The sequence below is a fragment of the Falco naumanni genome, chromosome 6 (genome assembly GCF_017639655.2).
Source record: "Falco naumanni isolate bFalNau1 chromosome 6, bFalNau1.pat, whole genome shotgun sequence".
NCBI lineage: Eukaryota > Metazoa > Chordata > Aves > Falconiformes > Falconidae > Falco > Falco naumanni.
Window position 1 is genome coordinate 80,195,626 of NC_054059.1, and position 23,291 is coordinate 80,218,916.

Below are 23,291 nucleotides of genomic sequence, written 5' to 3' on the forward strand. Positions count from 1 at the left end.
CTTGAAGGGGAGAGAATTTGCTTAGGTCTTTAAAATATATATGATATGTTTTCATATAGATTGGAATGACACTGAAAGACTTCTATCCAGATAAGTACATTCAGCAGATATTAGAAGTCACGGGTAATAGTAAATAAGGTGTTTTCTGGGAATTAATATCAAACTGGGAAGAGTTGGGATGGCTCCAGGTGCAGCTGAAGGCTGTTAACTGCAGATGATGATTAATGACCTCTGCTTAGGTCATTATTATTATATACTGAAAATGCAGAAAATTCAGATATATGGATTTTTTTAATGGGAGATGCAGTTTCACTTGGTGCAGTAGAGGTGTACCCACTGTGGATAGACTGCCCTGTATTATTATCAAATAGAGGGTTCAATTCCCTTCCTCCCCATGGCATTTTTAGGAGCATTATTCAAAGCTGGATCTCTAAAGCTGCACAGTATCAAATTGAAAAGTAAGCAGAATAAAGTCCATAGTGCCTCAGTGGTCTCCCAGTATTGCATTTGGCGTCCAGTACTTAATCAGCTTTATTTAGAGATCCTCCCATCTACTCTCTTCGGTGCCTAATGAGTGTGTCTCAGTATTGTCCAGAAATGTGCCCAGAAATTCCTTGTGCTCGCTGCTCTTGGACCCATGTTTCAAATAATGCCCTCCCTTCTTTTGCTCTATGGCCTTAACCAGGATCTAGGTTCTGGGCTGTCATACACGCTGTGCACAGAGGGCAGGCAGACGGGACTGGCTGATGCAAGAAAATGCTGCTGTGTTGAGACAGGGAGAATCTGTGTCCTAATAAATACTCAGTTGTAATAGATACTTAACTTCCCAGTGTCTAGACAAGTTCACGCATGGATTCTTCCATGGTTAGTGAAATATTTTTTTTTTAATATGATGAATGATTTCATTGTTGACTTGTGAGGAGACTTGAGAGCTACTACAGGGGACTAGGAAATATTCACCTTGCTGCTTATTTTTAGTTTGTCACCTCTGTTAAAATACCTTGATCATCTCATATATATCTATATAAAAAAAAACCAAACATAGATACCTTGATATCTCTCATCTATATGTGTGTGTATTTAAGTTTGTTTAGTTCAGGGTGCTTTTTTTAAAAAAAAGTCTGAAATAGGTAATGTATGTAATATAAAGACATAAGATTTAATTAGTCACTGTTATTTTTTATTTAGATTATACACAGTATTGCATGTTTCTGAATGCTGTGTAAGTCCTGCTTTACGCATACACCGGTCCCCTGTCCCTTTCTCTCTCTTCCCCCAGCCCTCTTTCCCTGGCCATTATGAAGGTTGTAGCATCAAAATTCTGAGCAGATCAGGACTGAGACAGCTGCTGCTTTTGGCTGACCTTTATACAAATGCCACTAGATGTAGACTTCTGCTCAGGAAAATGCAATTTTGCAAAAATGTAAGCAAAGCAGTTAAAAAACATAACTCAGGTGTGAAATGTTGACAATTTGAACATTAAGTGGTATAACTTAGACCTGCTTATACAAACCTATCAACTTCAGGCTGTTACTGTGTGCCTTTATTCACCCTCAACCAAACCAGTGATCTCTCTCTTGTTTTTTAAATTCCTTTAAAGAATCTCCTGTGGTGAAAGGAAGAGGCGAGTGAGGTCAGGCGAAATGAAACAAAAATCATGAAAGCTTAACAGACCACAGGGCTGTTCCTTTGAAAGGGTGCCAGAGATGCGAGTATCAGTTATGGGAAAGAAGACCACAGAGCTGGCAATGAATGAAAGGAGATCTGGTACATGCGCATTAGTGTTCCATGCTCCTTGCCACGAAACTGGTCTGTTCTCAGAGTTAACTCTGTGTCATGCTGACAGTGGGCACTCCCACAGTGCTATTAGTGCTCCCTGATGCAACTTCACTGTGCTTCAGGATGCATTTTTCTAAGTAGTTCTGGGGTTTTTGTCTTGTAAGATCAAAATATGAGAACTGAAGTATTGATGTGATTACACAAATTGCATTTTTTATTTCATCTTTGCAGCCTCTACCAGTTATCCACTCTAAGGGATAAAAAAAAATTGTTTTCCTGGATGAGAAAGGAATAATTCGTGTTTTAAAACATGTGAAAACGTGCTTACTTGCAGATACAGAAAACAAAATGTCAGGTTATTGTAATTATACAAGCACCTGACATACTAACTGTCAGCATATGAAATGGTGTGCCAAATCATCTCAAACATTGCTTTTTCAGGATAAAGAACTCTTAAAAGAACTGGCTTTGCTCTGGCCGATTCTGCATCTTTTAAGACTTCAAGTCTTGGTTGCAGTAGTTAAAATGCTAGGGCTTTGTGAGACTCACTGGATGGCAGTCTAACATCTGAGTATACTCGAAGGCTAGACTAAATGATAACTTCTTCCTTTCACTCTTAACATTTTATGCATCTGTGCTTGTGTGAATGAAAAGACCCGTGCAAGTGTGTCAGAAATTATTTAAGGACTTCAGTTTTATTTGATGGTGTGGAACTAGTCTTGTATGTGAGCATAGTTTACAGAGAAGTTGCAGAGACAGTCTGATCCTCCAAGGCTGCTAATGTACCTTGAATTTCTGTTGATCTCCACGTCCATAGATGTGGTAAACTTGAGATTTTTCTTTTACATTGTTAAAAGAGCCAGATTTTTGTCATGTACCTTTGAACGTGGTTCTACAGCTGAACATTTTTAAGCCTGAAATTTATCATTGGGACAAGTCACTGTTTTCAGTTGTCTAATTTTTGCCCTGTTGCTACTGGAACTCTCAAGGAAAATGAGTGTGTATCTGCACTAAGTATTTAAAGGACAAAACATCCAGAAAAACATAACGCGCAACACCAAATGACCCTGCAGCGCTGATGTGAATGTAACCCTTGGTTACAGTGGGCCTGACTTTGTCTGCTGACTCCATTGTAATTCAGCACAATGTTTGCTTTTGTACGGATGAGACCACAGTTGTCTGGTATTTTCAGTCATGTGCCCTTTTCAGCTTCATTTCATAAGTCACTGTTGCAGTTTTGCTCAGCTTTTATGAGAAGTTCAGTAGCTGCTGGGTTCTCAGTTTGAAGACTCCTTCCCCCAAACATTTTGCAGTGTTTGGCACTTTAAGACCAATGCTTTCTTTGATTTCTTTTCACGGAGCCTTTAGTCTATGGGCACCCACCCCCAAAGGCCACAGGCTGAAACCTCCTAGTTAAACAGTTGTCAAGTTTCAGATTATCCTTTGACACAGACTGGCATGACAGATCACAAAGTTGATATTCAGCATTATTTCTTTTTCATTTTCAGGAAAAATTTGAAGGCTTGTTCCGTGCCTATGATGACTGCGTGACATTCCAGCTGTTCAAAAGCTTCAGGCGTGTGCGGATAAATTTTAGTAGTCCCAAATCAGCTGCTCGTGCCAGAATAGAGCTGCATGAAACACAGTTCAGAGGGAAGAAGTTAAAGTTGTATTTTGCACAGGTAATGAAATCTGTATCTACTTCTATGTTAGTGCATAGCTTTTATAGAAATATTATGCAGTCACACTGAATGAAAGTAATAAAAGTTTCTCTCATGCACAATCTGTCTGCTAAAAGGTTACTCGGGCCTCGTTATTGTGCCTGAGCTGTACCTGCCTGGTGGGTCTGCAGTAAATTTAAAGGACCACTTAGGACCAGAGTTGCTCATTCAACACGCAGAAGTTACATAGGTTAGAACTGATTTACAACATCATTGTGTATTTTCTGTGGGTAATTCTCTAAACTAACCAGAAGAAAAGCAGTAAAGTATCATGAGTTCATAAAAAAAGTAGGGCTGAATTACTTACGTGACTGCAACCCTGAACCACAGTCAGGCTTCCTCCTGCCTCCTCCCAGCCCTGTACTGAATACTAGTGTGAATTTTCTAAAAGGAATTTATTAAGTTCAAGTAAAAGGAAGAAGGTAGGGGAAGAACACCACCCGCAGCCTGGGGGCATAGATGATTAAGGTGACTATATCAATCTGTTGGAAGTGTCAGATGGGGATTTAGTTGTTCTTCTGCGATGTTTTAGCATGGAGAAAAGGAAGCTCAGGGGTCACTCTCTACAACTACCTGAAAGGAGACTGTAGGCAGGTGGGGGTCAGTCTCTTCTCCCAGGAAACTAGCGATAAGACAAAATAACCTCAAGTTGCACCAGGGGAGGTTTAGATTGGATATGAGGGAAAATTTCTTCACTGAAAGGGTGGTCAAGCATTGGAAAAGGCTGTCCAGGGTGGTGGGCATCCCTGAAGGTGTTCAAAAAAACATGTAGATATGGTACTCAGAGACATGGTTTAGTGGTGGACTTGGCAGTGCTGGGTTAACGGTTGGACATGATGATCTCAGGTGTCTTTTCCAATCTAAATGATTCTATGATTCTTGACCAAGGGAGAGAGAACCCAGATATCCCACAGCCTGGGTAAGTAAGAGGCCCCAGCCAGGCTATAGAAAGGTGAGGGAGGTTGAGAACCACACTACCGCCTTTTCTGGATGTATTTTAATAAATTGCTGTGACTGATGTGGCTTACGGGATACTCGCTAGTGCTTATAAGTAATGTAAGCATCCTTTGAGCTGCCAGACTGGCCCTTCAGAGGTCTTAAGGGCAGGCTTTTTTGAATGTATCAGTCAAATCAAAGAGGCACTTAAATATTGAGCCTTTACAGCCTGGTCAGTACAGGAGCTGTTTTGGGTGTGTAGGCAGAAGCAGAACCTTAGGAGGATGGGAAACTACATCTGTGGAAAAAAACCAATATGCTTATCAGGTTAGATGAGTTGAGAAGATTTACAGTTGGATTTAGATGTTGAAAATCTGCCTCAATCATATTTTATACGCCTTAATCACAGCACAGAATGGTTAGGAGTGGAAGGGACCTCTGGATATCATCTAGTCCGTTCTCCTCATTCACCTAGAGCAGGTTGCACAGACTCACATCCAGGCAGGTTCTGAACGTCTCCAGAGAAGGAGACCCCACAGCCTCTCTGGGCAGCCTGTCCCACTGCTCTGTCACCGTCAAAGGAAAATTTGTCCTCAAAGCTCCTTTTTCCTTAATCTCCTAGATCTGTCTCTGATTTTCTTTCTGAAAGGTTTCAAAACCTGCTGTTTAAGCAGATGTGAGAATCATTTCACTGCACAATCAAGAGGTTAATTGAAAACTTGGGATAACACAAGAAAAACATGCATAATAGTGATTAGTTTCCTTATCTAAGCTGTTTTGCTGCAGAGCCATTTAGGTATCTGCACTGTGCTTCCCAGTACATGCAGTCTTTAAAAGAGCTTATTAGTTTTGTCCAGGGAATGAATATGTGGAAGCAGCACAGTGTCTGGAGCAGTGTATGTTTATATGGGCCTAAGCCAGACAGAAGAATCACTTCCACAGCCAGAAGTTCTGGGAAGTGTGGAGTTGAGAGACTCAAGCTGGCTCTTTGTAAAATACACTCCGGTATAGCAGGATGCTGTCTTAGGCTTGCTGTCATGCAAATACAGTTTATCGTTTCTGGGCTCGAGCTGGTTATGAACTTGCTCAGGTATGGCTGTAGTACAATTCATTTATTTTGAGGCTTCTTTAATATGGCAGAAAAGAGCAGGAATTACATTAGATATTTTAAGATGGAAATAAAATGAGAACAATTAGTTACAAATGACTAAGGAACATGGTAGATTCCTTTATCACTTTGGCTAAAAAAGTAAATCTTCAGAAACCTTTCTGAAGTTACTTGTAAAGCCTCGGCGTAGGAATTACTGGTTTGTTGTCTAATGTCTGGTTTTGTTTTGGAGTTTAGACCTGTATATCACAACAATCTTTTTCAGCCTCAAAAATCTCTGAACCTAGCAGCTGTGGATACCAAAGCTTTGCATTTATCCTCAGGGAACATATACAATAGGCACAAACATTGTAGCTTTGCTCATGTAACAGCTCCCCACAGTGTGTTTACTGTAGAGGAACCATCTGTAAGGTTGAGATTATATTCATCTCCAGGCCTTCTCTGCTGAGACGGGTGCTGAAGCCCTGCCTGGGTAGCATTTGGTATTAGAAGTGCATGATTTCTGTAATTGTTCCATTTACCCATCCTATGTGGATGAAAAGCTAGACACTGTGTGCTCACAGCCCAGAAGGCCAATCGTATCCCGGGCTGCATCACAAGAAGGGTGGCCAGTAGGTCAGGTGAGGTGATTCTGCCCTGATGAGACTGTGCTTGCAGTACACATCAACTCTGGGGTCCTCAGTACAAGAAGGACATGGGGGTGTACTGAGGAGGGCCACAAAAATGGCCAGAAGGGCTGGAACACATCTGCTGTGAGGAAAGACTGAGATAGTTGGGGTTCTTCAGCCTGGAGAAGGCTCCAGGGAGACCTTATAGCAGCCTGCTAGACTCTGGAGGGGGCCTACAAGAAAGATCGGGACAAACTTTGTACAAGGGCCTGTTGTGATGGGACAAGGGGTAATGGTTTTAAACTAAAAGAGGGAAAAATCAGGCTAGATAAAAGGCAGAAATTTTTGATGATGAGGGTGTTGAGACACTGGAACAGGTTGCCCAGAGAGACTGTAGGTGCCCCATCCCTGGAAACATTCAAGGTCAGGTGGGGCAGGGCTCTGGGCAACCTGATCGGGTTGAAGATGTCCCTGCTTATTGCAAGGGGGTTGGACTAGGTGGCCTTTAAAGGCCCCTTCCAGCCCAAACCATTCTATGATTCTACCCTATATGAAATAACATATTTGTTATGCTTTAAAGATTCAGACCTCTGAGACAGATGGAGACAAGCTTCATTTGGCACCACCACAGCCTGCAAAACAGTTTCTCATCTCGCCTCCAGCCTCCCCACCGGTAGGGTGGCAACCAATAGATGATGCAACACCTGTCATCAACTATGACCTCCTCTATGCGGTTTCTAAGCTAGGACCAGGTAAGCTTGTGATCCTTGCGTGAAAATGTGTCAGAAAAAGCAGAGGAGAAATAGCAGCGTAGATAATAACTGCAGAGGAAGTTGGCATAAGGCCTGTAAGTTGCATTAAAGCTTTGGATTTAAGTTGATGCATGTCAGCTGGTTCTTTGGTTAAGGATGAGTTTAACCATATTTACATACAGAATTATATGTTATCTGCAGCTTATGAATGCTGTTTGATTGAATAGCAGATCAAAGCTTGCTTACACAATTTATTGTGCTTGGGTTTATGCTTAGATGAGACAACTGATGGTTTAGGTGGGGACTGGACAAATGTTTGTCCATGAACTTGTGGACTTTTTGCTTTAAATTGCATCTGCTTGGTACTACATTCCAACATGCAAAATACCTCATCAAATGTTTAGGCATTGTTGTATCTCCACCAGAGCAGAGAATCTCTCACATTAACAAGTTTGTCGAGAGAGAGCTACCGTTCCCCGATCCTGGCAGGATTGCTCTGTTAGAACTGCCAGCTTTCTGTTGGAAACTGTATGCAGAAGGGATGGGGTAAGGTGTAGTCTCTGTTACCGCAGGATAGATGTCGGTGGGTAATGCAGGTAGGCTTTCTTCTGTCTTCCCATCTTCAGCTAATGCCAGGAATTGGAGCTAGGAGGGATTTTCAAAACAGTGCTTTCCCTTAGAAAATGCTCATCTGATGAAACCAAAATTTTTCATAGGAGAGGATTACTTTTGATTTAATTGAGTCATCTTTGCAAATCATTTTCCTTCAAAGCTGTTAAAGCATCCTCTTCTAAAATATTCAAAATGGAAAAGGTTCCAGTTTCAGGTCTGAGCAGTACGATTTAGAAAATAGTCTAATTTATATTCGTAAACCACAAGAAAAAATAACTTATTAAATTATTTTCATACTGAAATAAAACACTTCAGATCCAATCTAATAACAATTGGAGGAGGTGAGCTCATGAAAATTTATCAGTTTATTTTTGAAATTCTTGTGGGATGAGAGAATGCTTTCTCCCCAGCTGTACTGAAAATGGTTCTTGCTTGTTCTGAGTAGCTTGCAGTTGCAGACATCACTGGGGCTTTTGTGTAACTGCACCAGAGTAACCCAGAGCTGAAGTGCGTGGGGTGCAGGAAGAGATGTTTTGCAGATTTCTCTCACATCTTTTTCACATGGGATCTCTCACAAGGGGAAAATATGTATCAGGAGAACATCAGAAATTCCTGTGTTTTATTCCCTTTCAGCAGGGAAGCCCATAGAAAAGGACTGTCGGGTGTAAGACTTCATACTATATCGCTTATTATTATTTCCTGAATTGATGTGTTGTTTCTAAACTGCTGAATAAAAGAAAAACAAAGAACTGTTTGTTTTTTTTTTCCTTTGATGCAGCAGTGTTATAAATGGAAACATGTAAATGAATTCCCAGACTAGCTGGGTAATAAATCAATTCCTGTTCTAGAGCAGTGGAATGTGAATTATCACTCATTGTCCCACACTCTGGGACAGCTTTGCGTGAAGGTCATATTCACCCGTATTTAAGGAGCCTGCAGGGAGCAATATGAAAAGTCATTGTGTGCTCTCTCTATTTTTAGCACTTGTTAGAGAGATCAATTTTAGTTAACTGCAGTGGTGGTTTTAAAATAGTGTTGCAGTTCTCGCTTCTCAGTTGTGCATTTACTATGTTTAGAATTTCATTGAAAAATAAATCCCACCAAAACTCATTTCTCAGTATCACATCAGTAAAACATGCTGCTGTACATGAAATAACAGTTAGCCTCAGCTAGCGAGGGTTTTTTTTTTTTTTTCAGTCAAGCAAAAAACAGAATAAAAATGTAACTGGCTTATTAGCTATCAAAAAATGCTCACTGGCACAGTGAGTTTAAAGAACTGTGACCGTCAGAACTTGACTTCTACGTCTTTAACTTGTAAGGTGTCTTCGCTGTATTAAATACAGCGATTTGGTAATTTCAGCGTGGTGAGGACCAGCAAAACTGATTCGAGCGTGTAAACAGCAAACAGTTTCTGTTATGTCCTCACTACAAGATGAGTTTTACTGACCTACTTCGCTGGGAACATAAGGTACATCGCTTGGACACAGACGCACGCTACTTCCACATTCCATGAATACAGGTCATCTCCTTTCACACTACACTGCCATAATCATCACAGCCACAAAAGTAAAGACTAAAACTGTCCCAAGGTGTAAAGGCTGGGAGATTCGCTCCAGAGTAATAAGAATAGGAAGCTAGTTAACAGATTTATGGTGTGCCATCTTTTTTCCAAGCTCAGTTTTGGGACAGGTTTGGGGTTTTTTTTTGTTTGTTTTGATTTGGTTTTTTGTTTGTTTGTTTCTGGGTTAATTTTTTGTATTGGGTTTATTTTGCAGCCTTGTGCCTGCAGCAGTGACTGCCTGGCATCTCAGAGGTCTATCGGAAAAGGTTTCTTTTTGCTGTGCACAAAAAGAAGCTGGCTTTTGGTCCTTCAACATTAAATTGAGTTCAATAGTGCATTTTCTTCTCAGGGAAGATCAGGGCATGTTTAATTAAGTTTCGGGTTGATTTATGTATGTTCTTACTTTCTGCAGTTGCAGAAATTGAGCTTTAAATGAGGCATGAACAGAACGCTATAGACCAGTCAGTGCCAGATCTGTGGCTATGCCTGGTTCTGACCACCACCCTACAATTTTTTCAATATATTGCAAACAAAGAAGTATGATTGTTAATCTCTTTGATGAAAGGCGCTTCCACTGTCAAGAGAACTTCCAGTAGTTTGAAATACTGATGAAGATACAAAGGCATGGCACTGAACTAGGGTGGTAGTTTGGCTGTTTGCCTCCTGGCCTGACTTGGACCTAACTCTATCCTACACCTACAGGAACTCTTGCAACCTACCAAGCTGTTGTCTGGTCTAGGCGCTGATGTCTCTTCCATAACATCTTACAAGGTTTTAGTTTCATCCACTGAGGAATACAGGAAATAATTCAGGAAGTAATTTTATATGAGAAATACTTGTAAGGGCGTGGGGTGGTGGCGGTGATGGTGGAATCTCCAGGTCCAGGCTGTGTGTATACAGAAGAGCTGCTCCTCTCAAAGAAAAGGCAGCTACGTTTGCTCTGCCATTTGTTAGTGCAGCGGTTTACAAACCGTTCTCTTGGCATTAGAATAAACCCTTTCTTTTCGGAAAAGCAATCCTACCCTCTCCCTGTCTGCTCCCCAACCTGTGTATTTCTTCTCTCCTTTTTCCATTGCCTCTTTCAAACTTGTCACCCCAATTTCTTCACAACAGACTGCCCTGTACTCTCTCACTTCCTAACTCTGCACTCTGGAGTGCTTTTCCCCAGGACCCCGGGTGCCACCCTGCCCTCCCCTTGCCAATCTCAGCTCCTGCCTGCTGCCCATACTGTGGCTGCTCAAACATATTGCCTTTCTCCCATGGCTTTGGCTCACGGATCAAGGCTCCACCGATGAGACCTGCACTATACCACACACAATATAGGTCAGGGTCGTGAGTACTAACCTGTTCCGCGTGCTCCCTGGTGCAGTTTTCCCCTCAGTCAGTGCTGGCCTCCACAATTTCAGTCACTGTTTGAAAACCAGTACAGGCTGGGCACCACCTCCAATAGCCCATGTAGACCAGTTTGTACCAGTGTTGGTCCTCTCCGCTGAGGTTTTCCGGTCCCTCATCAGCATTCCAGCAGCCTTTGCATCTCCTAAACACCCTCAAGCTATGCTCCAGGTTGTCTAAAATATGTTTTTCGCATTATGAAAGCACCATTTGAAGTGTTACACATGGTAGCTCTTGGGACGCAGAGGAGAGCCTGCAGCAGCCTGTGCCACTTGGCTGCTGGCTCTGTGAATGGTGAGGGGTCAGAGGAGGGCTTGGGTCAGGGTTTCACTTTTGTCTCCACACAATTAAAGTGTAGCTGTTCCTGCCATGCTCTAGCTGGGCTTCTTGAGGGGGATATATAGCTCTTGCCCCTGCTCCACCACTTCCGCAGGGAAGGGGAAAATGGGGAAGAGCAGGACCTTGCCCAGTAAATGCCGCACACAGGGATTTCAAACCATGTCTCACGTGGCAAGTTTTCTACACCCAAGTGTTTTCAAACCTAGTGTTTGTTCTCACTGATTCAAAGGAAATACTAAAAATGTGACTTCCAGAGAGGAGGAGAAGGGGGTGGAAGAGCAAGCAGATGTGGGATAGTTACAATTTTCCATTTCTGCCCTCCTTCTCCCCTCTGTTCTGTGGCTGTGTCTGCCCTTCCCTCCCTTTACCAGGGGCAGGGTACAGGAGAGCTGCTGGGTGTAGACTTTCTCTCTGCCTTGTTCTGCTGGCCAGGAGAGGAGGATGTCCTTCTGCAACATCTGTAATAGGCTTCCAGAGAGCAACTCCTCCATTTTGTGTACGGCAGAACCATGTAGCAGAGGTATTGTATGGGAAGGGTTGAATCCCTTCCTGCATAAACAAGTACCTGTACAAAGGACCACACGTTATTTGTACTGTATTATTTGTAAAGCATTTGGATAAAGGGACTGTAAGTAGAAGGCATTTTTATGATGCTAATGACACATTTAACCTGGAGTGAACAGCTCTGGACCCATTAACCTTTGATCATGAGGCATAATCGGGGACAAAGTAGCTGCACAGTATCATTACCATTTCTTCATTATTAATTAAATATATGGACATACTCTTTGCTGGACAAAACCGCCTCATTAGACAAGAGCTCTGTACACCATCAATGAAAGGTCATAGTACTGATTCACAGAGATAGAAAATCATGTGCTATTATTTTTGATTCTGAAATATCCTAAGTTGCTTTTTTGCTGTTCTTGGGGTCGTCTTTCTTGCGTTACCTGAGGCTGTGGGTTTGCTTGTGGTTAATGTGGTCACAAAAGGTAGTGCCATTGTTGAATGGTGAAACGTCACATTCCTTTTTTTTTTTTTTCCCTTATGCAAAGCAGATAAATAGAGGAACATCACTGCTATTTTTAAGGGCTTTGTTAGGAGCGTTTTCTGACAGATCTGTATGGTGGAGGTGCCAGTGCTTAATTCTTCCCTGCATTATATCCTGAAAGCAGAGTTCAGATGTTCAAGCATATTTCATAAATTTTGTGCTACTTTTCTGAGTAAATGTCTATTGTTATCTCAGCTTACGTGAATATTTAAACAACCTATTATTAAGGGATAGAGAGAGTACAAAGCCTGCTGCAAGAGAAGGGCCTGTCTCCCCAGAATCCTTTGGCTTAACCTGTAAGAGTTCTCCAGGCAAGTGGGAGACATAGGAGCAGTGGGGCGATGTAGGGCCTGAGAGTGCAAAAGGAGGCAGCATCAGCGACAGCTGAATGAGATAAGTGGAAAAAGGCTTGAGTGATATTAACTACAGAAGCTGGTGAGTCTTAACCATGCTAACTCGACTTGCTACTCTTAGCGTGGGACAACCTACATTTTGTAAACTTAATTGAAGTTATGTTTACATTTTGAATCTCAAAACTTAACTGCTGTGGATTTAGCTCAATTTTTTTTCTAATGCTGGAGGTGTTTTTTCAGAGGAAAGAAAAAACATAGAAAAAAGCAGCCGGGAGGGGGTAATCGGGCTGTATCTTTTGGATTTTTATTTTTATTTATTTCCTCAGTATTTTTCTGCAAACAATGGTTACATTGAGGAACAAGATGCAGCTGTATAAAAGTCCCGTAGCTGTCCTGTTCCTAGTTCAGCCATAAAAAGGTTTTCTGCAGTTTAAGCCACAGTTCTGCAGGCATGAATAATAGTGAGCACAGAACTGAGTCTGCAGCGTGAGCACAGAACTGAGTCTGCAGCTCATTTATGCTCAGAAATAACTGTATGACTTTAAAACCTAATTTATGAGTGCATCACATTTTGATTTGCAAAGTGACACTAATTGCTGTTGCAGTTACTTGTGCCAGAGGCATCTGAATATTTTCCCTTGTGTCTGTACTTATTTCCACTGTTCTGTTGCAGCAGAAAGAGTCCTTCTGGGAAGGATCTGAACAGTAAAAGAATGTGGCATTTGAACTGGGATTATTACCTTTTAAGAGGGCAGTGAATCAGATTTACTTCATGGTGCTGGTGTACGAGGCGAGGGCCCAGCGTTGTGTGTATGCAGCACCGCAGAGCTCCTTGTAGCTGACAGTGACCAATGTAGCCTTCAGTGCTGGTTGGCAGCATTGACGTCAGCCCATAGCTGAGAAATTAAGCTGAAGCCCACAGGGAAAAGAGGCAAAGAAAAACCATATAATTTCTCAATGCAGCACAACCAAGCTATTTCTCTTTTTATATTTTAGCCTATCAGCAAGACCTGTAATGCTTTGCTCAATTTGGATTCAGAGGAAAGGCTGCCAAAAATAGAGCAGTTAAATGTCAACATTAATGGTATCACAGCAGTAAAATATTTCTCACAGCAAGATGCCTGACTTAGAGCTATTATTCACTAGTTGTCTCCTATTTTTTAGGCAAAAATGCAGCATGTCCTCTAGTTGCAAGCCACGCAGTCTTATTTGGACCAAGAATTTGTCAGCACAAATAGCACGTGAGCACAGTCCCAGAGCCGCCTGTGCTAACACAGGACAAAACCTGCAACCCCTTCCTCACCCAAATTGGTCTGTCACAAACTTACCAATAAATAAAAATCCCAATTAATGACAGGAGCAAACTACAAGCGTTTTGAGGTGGGGACTGCCATTTCACTCTCATCGTACGACCCCTAGTACTGCCGGGTTCTGCCTGTGATGCAGGTGTTTAGGGGCTGCTGCACCACAAATACAGGTCAGCTGGGTATACTGGGACCTCGCCTTCCTCAGCTCAGAGTATCTTGCAGGTGATACGCAGTGGTTCTGGAGCAGTCTTACGAAAAAAGTAAATCAAAGCTATCAGGTGTGCCTGTGGTCACTGTAAGCCTGTTTTAATTTGACTGTGACTTACGGGTCTTGGAGATGAGAGTGATGACATAGTCCGAAGTGGGGCAGCACATTATCAGGAACAGTTTCTAGTTTTAGTCCTGCAAATGGGTGTTTGTCACCTCTGAGAGACCAAGTCATCCTGTCAGAAATGTGACCGTTGGGACTTTTTTTTCTTTGCAGTCTTAAATTAATTTCTTGCAATTTAATAGCTAACGCCTACTTGCATCCTGTGTACAATCCAAAACACACTTAGTGCCAAGGCTGAAAGTCCTGTGTCTGATCCTGATCTTCCTTTGTTCACATGGGGACTCCTACGGGTAACCACCTAAGCCATATTCATCTTCCTCGCAGGAGTACTGGATGGAGACTTAAATAAGGAATGTATATGGATAGAATATCTAATATACTCTTTACGCGCTTAGCCTGCTAGCGAGCATCTATAGACTGTACTTTGTAATCTCATCAGTAGAGACAAAATTTGTTACAGCCCCAGCTAAAGGGCTTTGAATCTCAAAATCCATATGGAGTAGATATATGTATTGTTTTATTTTTGGAGCAAGTGGACCAAGTGTTGATGTCTGTCTGGAGGTGACAAGTTGCAAAATCTAGTGGACTTTACTTGGGCGTGGAGCCATGCTAGACTGAAAGTAGACAAACAAAAGACAAGTGAAAAACAGCCCCAACCCAATGGGTGTGATATGGCTTCAGACCAAACGTTTGGTAGGTTGGATTCCAGTCCCTCTTCTTAACCATGATCTTCTGTGTTCTCTTTGTGTTTCTTCCAGAGCTGTTGACCACTAATACTGGTGCAAAACACTATTATAGATGCCAGGGTATTTAATTATGCCTTGCAGACCAATGATCACTGCCCCCCTGGGGGCAGGATACCCAGAATCTATTGTGACAGCCGATACAGCCTAGCCATGCTTGCCCTCACCTGTATTTAGGAGCAGCACACACTTGCCTATGCTGTCCAGGTGCAGGAGTATTCTGCACTCCAGGTGCACCATGAGCTGTGCTGCTACTCAGGCTATCATCTCTTGATCTGTTTTTGTCTGCTTCCAGGAGAGAAATATGAGCTGCACGCAGGAACAGAGTCGACTCCCAGTGTGGTAGTGCACGTCTGCGACAGCGACATGGAAGAAGATGAGGACCCAAAGAATTCTCCAAAGCCAAAAATCATTCAAACTCGACGCCCTGGTCTGCCGCCTCCTGTATCTAACTGAGCCTCTCCGGCAGAAGCAGCACTTCTCTCCTCCAGCACAGCTCTTGGTTTTTGTTTGCTTTGTTCTGTTGAAAGGTAGCCATTGCCTTTTGAGTACCAGGACATTAAACTCATTGAAATCCCTTCGCTGTAATCAAGCCTATGTAATAAAAGGGCTAGGAAAAAGATCTTTGTATATGTAACCATATCACACACCAACTAATAGATTTTTCTGGAAAGGACAAAACAAGGTTGCAGAAACAAGGGAGCTTTCAGTCTGAGGATTTTTTTCACAGCTATAATTTGCAAGCTTAAAAATCACTCCCAGAGAGATCTTTCAGGGTGAGCAATTAGGCAGATACCAGGCTTGATATTCAGACTCCCAGAATACTTGCTGCTGCCCTTCACCAAGCAGCCTGCTCCTCTGACCTCCTCAGTTCCCCAGCAGATCGTAGTCTTTCCCACTTTTTTTTTTTTTTCCTTTCTGGTTTTAATTTTAGGAGGTATGTGTGTTTGTAAATCCACTAGCAGCTTGGTGGCCTTTATCCCCCTGGAATTTTCTGTAAGGAATACTATCTTTGCAACATTTTTAGGAACAGCAGAAAAACACCCTTTTCCGCCAACAGTTGTGGAGTACACTGGTCCTAAATGGTGGAGGGGATGTGGGGCAGAGCTCTGGGCTGAGGGGGGAGGCAGTGGCTCGCAGGACAGCCTGGCGTCTTTCAGTTCTCTCTGAGGAGGAGGGAGCCAGAATATCAATAGGGATTGTAATTTTATTTTCCATAAAGATATGAGCAGTACTTCTCTCTGATTTGAGGAGAAAGAGAAGCTAACAGACTGCTCGTTGAAGATGGCATTCATTGCTCTCATAGCTGTAAGTTCTAGTAATGATACAGGCTGAATCCTTTCCTAGTGGTGTGTTGAATAGCCCTGAAACTGTTAGTAATTACTCATACATCTCATATTCAGATCTTTTCCCTCCCCACTTCCTGTGCTTTAAAGCCCTTTTTGAGCTGTATGCAGTTTGGGTTTGTGGAGGTGAGGAGAGGTTAGTTGGTGTTCTTTTGTTGGTTTTCTCTCTCTCTCTCTTTTTTTTTTTTTAGGCCAAAGAAAACAGGACCATAATTACACACTTGAGATTAGACTGCATGCAATTGAATCCCCTTTTTTCACTCTGTCCTGCATGTTTCTTTCACTTGCAATGTGTACTGGGTTACAAAAATTGTTCTGTGTTTTCATCATGGCTGACAGCAGACAGATACCAGGTTCCCTGTCTGGCAGACCTTCCATGATGATTTTTTTTATGCATACTTGTCATTTTGAGAACATATTTTCTAGACATTTGAGCTCAGATTTTGCATATATTTAAGCATGCGCTTAATTTATGCACATGAGTAGTTCCACTGAAATTAATACTGCAGAAAACTGAGCATATGTGTAAGACACAGTGGGATTTTTAAGCTAATTAGCTGCAACTGTACTCCCAAAAGTGACTATAAAATGGCACAGTGAGATTCCGCAGATACTTTACAAGTTAAAAAAGTAAATACATCCTGGAAGCTCCTTCTAGGATCTGAAAAGTCAGCTTAGGTTCTGTAATCAAGATTTTTGTCATAAAACCTAATGATGAGGTTTTTGAGGGAGGGTTCCATTCCATCCTTAATTAGCAGTGAGGCTACAAACTCCAGCAGAGTCAGGTCCCCCTTGATGGGGCATTGCCTCTGCAGTACTTCAGAAAGAAAAGCATGGCGCTTTGTCGATGAAGATGGGAAATGCCATCCTCGACATGCACGGTGAGGACATTCTGAGGATGAGGGCTTACTGTTCTCATACAGTTCATTCTCTGACTGCCTCTGCCCCCTAATACTCCTGTTGAGATGTAGTGCTTTAATTAGCGTGTATTTATAACGTGATACTTGTTACTGCATTATGGACATCGTTGTGTGTGTGTTACACTAATAGAAGCACATCAAATACAGCAGAGGCTGAAAAAAAATGGGGCTTTAGTATCCTCATGGTATCTGTGTAGAGTTGTCTTAAAGTAACCCCTTAGAGATTTTACTTCAATTATTTTTTTTCAGTGATGCATTTAGAATTGGTTTAAATAAATAAATTGTCACTCACTGCCCTAGGACTATACCCAGATGTTCCTGTCAAAATCGCCGTCACAGGCCACCTACAGTATTTCAGGAGTAACACCACTGTCTTTTTCGAGAACACACAGAATGCTAAGGTCTGTGGGGTTTCAACCAGTATAAACAGGGGGAGTAAGGTTTAAGCACATAAGGTTTTTTTGTTGATATATGCTGTATGGAAGAAATTACTGGCCGCATCCTCAACTGATGTAAGCAATCAGAGATCATCTCCAATTAAAGTTGATGCTCTGAATCTTTTTTACATGCAGAAGTGTTGGAGGCTGAATCTAGTCCTTGTATCCATGTACTCAAACTTGGGAGAGGCTTGGTTCTGAACTATGGACTTTGGCCTCAAATGATGTAAAACTATACTGCAAATTAAAGCATTGGATCTTAAATGTTCTTTCCTCAAAGTGTGTTTTCAGACAGATTTCAAACCAGGCCCCATTCAATGGCTACTCTTTTTTTAAAAAACCCAACTACATAGTGCTACCCAGGAGGGAGTGGAACGTGGCTCATTGGTTAAAGCACAGAAATAGAAACGCAGCTACAAACCTGAAAACTCAAAGAAGCAGGCTTCTACGTAACTTCTTGTAACTAACTATAGTCAAAGCTTATCCATCACCTTTATATGATAAATTAATGTTTGTCGTAGAAATGTGTTTCAGGTGTCATGGAGCGATGTCCCTGTCATAAAAGTAACAGCACTTGTGACTCTTACGAGAGCCCGGCATTTTGCTAAAGGCTGGTTCTTGCCTGGCATGGAAGAAAGGCTTCTTTCACTAAACGGTGACCATCCGGGAGGGTAGCTGTCCTCTTTCATTCAGTAATTCCCAGGCACAGGCCCTCCTGACCTCAGCAGGAATTTTTTTCTGTGCAGCCTCTATGAGCTCGGTCCCTCTGACTTGCACCTCTCACAGGGTGCCCGCAGCACTCAAGTAGTTTCCCTTGTGTTGTAATACTGTAAGAACGGTGTCCCTGTGCTACGTTACAGCTTCTGATGCGCGGTGACATAGACTATGTCCTTTTAATTTCTTTTCCAAAGCAGGTGCCTGTGGGAGAGGCTGGCAGCGATGCCCTGGGGCCCTCTCTTGGGCAGACACTGCTCCTGCTTGCCTGGAAATTCAAGAAAGAAATTAGGGGAGTACAGTTGCTGTTTCTGTTGCCCACTGCCTGCTTGGCCTTTCTGACCTCTTCTGATACAAAATTCTAATGATTTCCGAAGCCGACTTAAGAGCATGAAAACATTTACAATGCGCGGAGAAAGGGCATTTTGGAGTCTGCTTTTTTGGAACAAAAGAACAAAGAATTTCTGTGGCCTTGATTTTTGTAATTGACAAGGTAGTACAAACTCCCCCCTTCCTAACATATACATACACGCTCAAGTATGCTTTGTTTTCAGCAAGAAAACATGGCAACAGCATCCCTTCCTCAACCATAACAAGACTACAGGCATAATTACTGTAAAGTGCTTTATGTTACAAAAATGATAAATTGTTTAACATTTATTGGATTCTAAATTGGGTGGGAGGCGTGAGTGGGTTTTATTTTGGTCTTTTTTCACCCCTCCTTCCCATTCTGCAACAGCGAAAAAGCTTTCTGCAAAAAGAAAGACTGTTCATTGTAGAGAGTAACAGACTGAACCATCTTGCAAGACTTGATTACAGTGGTATGTCTGAGCACTGTGACAGGTTACCTTAGCGTTTCCATTATATTGTACATATTTTTGAAATATTCTATTTAGTCATATTTTATAGAAGTATTGAAAAGTTATTGGCTAATTAATCACTTTTACACTTGTATAATTCAGAGTTTAGTTTAAAATAAATACGGCAAACAATATTTTTGTGTTCTGCTTGCACTGGCATTTTGAAAAGCAACATAAGAGTTAAACTATATTAATAAACTGACTAGCGTGGTATATACTACTGCTTGCTTAACTGGTAGAACTGAAAATGCTGAAGTGTGTGACATAGGCCAACCTCTGTTTCAGTAGAAATGAGGGTGAAAAAATAGCTCTCCTTGGCAGGATGTGCCGTGCCCCATTTTAAACTGCTGCAGTTTCAGAGTCATGTGAACTTGCACTGGCTTGCTGTGGATTTGGCTGGGTGTATGCAAAAAACACCCCACAGCGCAGTCCCTGGTGAGCAGAAGCACCGAGAGCCAGTGTGGTTCTTCCTGTGCTGTTATAATAACGGCTAAATGCAGCAGGCGTGAGTGCTTCAGTAAGGAACGTGGCATCCAGGCGGGGGAAAACCATCTGTTAATACTAATTATTACAAAAACTGAAACTAATTGTTTGTAGTCCCCTGCATCAGTTTGTACTGGATCTTGCAAAGGATCAGAAACCAGGAGATGAGTTTGCTGACTGTCTTGTGAAATTCTTATATTTGATCATTCAGATCTGCATTTGCAAAAATTATTACTAATTTTTTTTTCTGGGTGCCTGGCATGAAATACTTAGTTTCTCAAAAGGTGATTGTTCATGATTCTGAAAATCATATCGGCTTAAGAAATCTTGTTGGAAACGTAAGCTCTGAGCTTGCCAATTCATTGTAAAAAGATAGGCCCTGACCTCTGTTTTGACTATAAATAGTAATAGCCATCTTCTGGTGGAGCACTTTAGAGGCGAAATGCGCTACAGGAGGCCTGATTTATTCTTCACTTTTAAGCAACAAATGAGCTTTCCCCAACTACAGTAAGGTTCTCCTGATCCAACTGAAATGCTGCATTACCTACATGCTGACTGTGGCTTTTCTGTCTTGTTTGGCACTGGACACAACCCCTGGAAATAAGCTTCGAGGCTTGGGTTGCAGATGGTAGAGGGCTGTACATCCCAGAGGATCACAAACTGGTCTTCGGTTGAGGACGTGACTGTACGTGTGTAACTTCAGTACACAATTTGGACACGCAAAGAGGCAATATTTTATCCTGGGCTTTCGTGCAGCAGGTGATAATGTGCAGCCTGACCCTGCATGGCACTGACTAGTGAGATGTAAAAGCATTTCTCCCAGCTGCAGGAGGGGCCTGAAGCTTCTACGGCTCACACCTTGATCACTCACAGCCAGAGCTCACTGTACTTTGTTACCAACACTGGGGCTATTGCTGTTCCTTGTGCAGCCTCCATTTTTTTGTCCCACAATCAAAGCAAGCGAAACGGTGATTGAAGAAGGGGATGTTGGAAAGGGGAGTCTGTAGTTGCCAACTCGCACCCTGATGATCCACTCAACTTCTTAAAATGGATTCAGCAGCTCACAAGGGTTGGGTTCTTTGCTATTTTACTGCCTGATCATCAAACCAGTAGTCGGTTTGGTGGTGTTACAGGTAGACTTATTGGAGCAGCTTGCTTGAAGTGAAGGCAGCGTCTGTCGCGCAGCTGAGGAGCCGGAACAAGCTTTCTATGGAAGAGGGGATTTAAGTAGGTTATTGTGGATATCGTGATTAGGGTTACAGTTATTTCAGATCACATCCTCTAAAGGACCTTTACTAAATTTATTTTTGTTCTTTCTTTAGTAGTAAACATTTTATCACTAAACATTTCGCTGCTTCAGACTTTCTCTCACATACTAGTATGAATTTAAGACTTTCACATTTCCTTGATTCCCTTCTGCCTAAGAAATCCTGCTTGGGTAGCAAAACTAGGTATGGATTAAAGTCCCAGACAGATCGTCATCTATACTCATCCTCACACAATGCTTTTGAATAACTAGTTAAGCTAGGGAAAAAAAAAACCAACAACCCAACCCAAAACCAAACACTGCTTTTCGTGGTTTAGCACATCTTTGGGTGGGGAAGGGCAGGGGGGTAGTACAGCAGCTTCAAATATTCTAGGCGTCTCATAAAAGGAGATGTTTTTTCTAACATGAGCTGTGCTTTTTTTTTTTTTTTTTTTTTTAAATAGACGCAAACTGCAGCATACAGGAGTAAATTTACAAGGGAGGAAGTGTTGTAAAGGCTTTCCCACATGCCCATTTGAAGTGTTAAGTATGTTTGCTTTGGCTTGCAGGGGAGGGAAGCTTGCACTGCTAGAGGTAGAACAGCAGCAGCACTTCTGATGGAAAGGCAAGAACCCCGAATGCTGCCACTGCAGAAGTGCTCAGAAAGCATTAAAAGACAGCTTTAATTAGTCTCTCCGTTGTCTGTTTGTTCAGTTGCTACGCAGAGATTCTGGGGCTACAGTAAGAGTTATCGTCGTACAGGATTGTGTACTGATGCAGTAGCTACAAAGCCTAGAATTGGGGACATGTGTTAGTGAGATTCTTGCTGGAGTAAGGCTGGGGAAGCTGTGAAGTGTGCGCAGCCTCACCGTTAATGAAAAATGAAGATACTTAGAACCTGAAGGACAGAATTCAGGATTTAAATCCATGTAATTGAGAGCTGTATTAAGAAGGGCCCATTTGCTCTCCATGAGTCAGGGGCTTCCTCACTCATCTGAGTAAGAGTATCCAGCAAGAAGAATTAAACTTCTTTATTATTGTACACTAGAAAATCAGCCTTGTTTTAACAATTTACTGTAATTGGTCATTTATCTAGTATGAGAAAGTTGTGTCTACATTAGTGTCACACAGATGTGTTCTCGCTATTCGGTTAATGAAGGTAGATGTTTTGAATCCATTTTAGAGCAGAGTTCTTGTTCAGAAACTTCTGAAAGAAATGCCATCAGTAATGACTGACAGATCCTTCAGTGTCCATTTGGCAAGTTGTCCTGCTGTGGGTAGCTGCAGAAATATTTCATGTATGTTGTTGTAGATTTAAAAACTCATTACTCATGTTTTCATTCAAATGTCTGCATTTCTGACAGATGTGACATATCTGTATATATTATAAATCAATACTATTTTTAACCACATATTTTGTACAAATATTCACATTAGCTCTGTACATCAATGAAAATCTATTAAGGTATTAAACATTTTGGTGGAATTAGCAAACTCCTTGTCCATTCTTTGTTTTCATTTTATAACAGTGTTAAGCAGCTGAGCCATTTTTTATATCCAAGACAAATATAATTTCCAACTATTTAGATCAGTGCCTTAAATCCATATACACCTATACCCTCTAGTGACTAGTTCCAGCCACTGCAGAAGTGTGCAGGTAACTGCTGTAGTTCCCCAGACCTCTGGATCTGAGTGACTAGAAGCCAAAATTAACATTGGAGCCAGCAGTAAATGTGAGTACTATTTTTCCTACTTAATGGCAGTAGCTATTGGTGTGAGGCAGCACACTGCTGTTGAAGGGCACGCAACTAGATGTCTCAATACACACAAGTGCAATAGTATAATGTTTTTTTGTTTTGGTTTGGGTTTTACCCCTTTGTCCCCAGCTCCTGGTGTGGGTCGCTGTCAGGAATGAGATGATGAAGCTTGTGCCACAGATGTGGTTAACCTCAGTTTGCTCTGTACAAAGCCACATCCAAACAGCTTCTACCAATCACAGCAGCAGTATAGATTTCCAGTTTTCTACTAGTCTGTCTTGTACCTGTGACAGCACAACAGTAATTAAGGGGAGGGGAAAAAAGATACTAAGAGAACAATTAAAAGAACCTTGTCTCCTACTACAGTTTTTAGAGCTGGGTAGAGCTGGGGTGAGGGGGGGGGAAGGTATCACCCTTGCTTTAAGAATTTACGTACCACGACCAGGCTTTGCCACTGCCCCAGGCTTGGGTGAGACCCTTACTGCAGGAGCCTGGCCAGCTCAGTGATCTCCAGTTCATGAAGCCAAGCTGTAACTTTACACACAGAGGAGGGGAGGGAGCCAGAATCTTACCTGGATTACCAAGAACCTTGCCTGTACACAGGTTACACCTGTTACAGGTACACCCTTTTCTACCTGCTTACTAATAATGTCCTGTGTTGGAGATGTGAAGCCTCCATAGGCTGCCATCAACAAGAAAGCAGGTTCATTCTGTATGGATTAGGAAAAAAAAAACACCTCAACCCCCAAACCCACAGGTTTTGTTTTCTTTGCATTGTCATGCTTGTTTGCGCCAGGACATGTCAAATTAGGCTATAAAGTGATTAATAAGTAACATGTTCCTATGCATCAGTGAAAGTATAATGTTTTTTGTACACTGCCACAAAGTGGGGTAATAGATGTATGTACGTACACAAGGCATGGGCTTGGACCTAC

General features: G+C 42.0%; 1 protein-coding gene across 3 annotated transcripts in view; it reads left to right on the forward strand.

Annotated features, from left to right (window-relative positions):
- Positions 1 to 22,093, forward strand: part of RCAN2 (regulator of calcineurin 2) — a 95,899-nt gene extending 73,806 nt beyond the window's left edge. For all 3 annotated transcript variants that reach the window (XM_040598416.1, XM_040598417.1, XM_040598418.1), the window contains 3 exons: positions 3,288 to 3,461; positions 6,733 to 6,904; positions 14,889 to 22,093. In XM_040598416.1, coding sequence (XP_040454350.1) covers positions 3,288 to 3,461; positions 6,733 to 6,904; positions 14,889 to 15,049 — 507 coding nt within the window. In that variant the 3' untranslated portion in view covers positions 15,050 to 22,093. The remainder of the gene's footprint in view (positions 1 to 3,287; positions 3,462 to 6,732; positions 6,905 to 14,888) is intronic.
- The last annotated feature ends 1,198 nt before the right edge of the window (positions 22,094 to 23,291 follow it).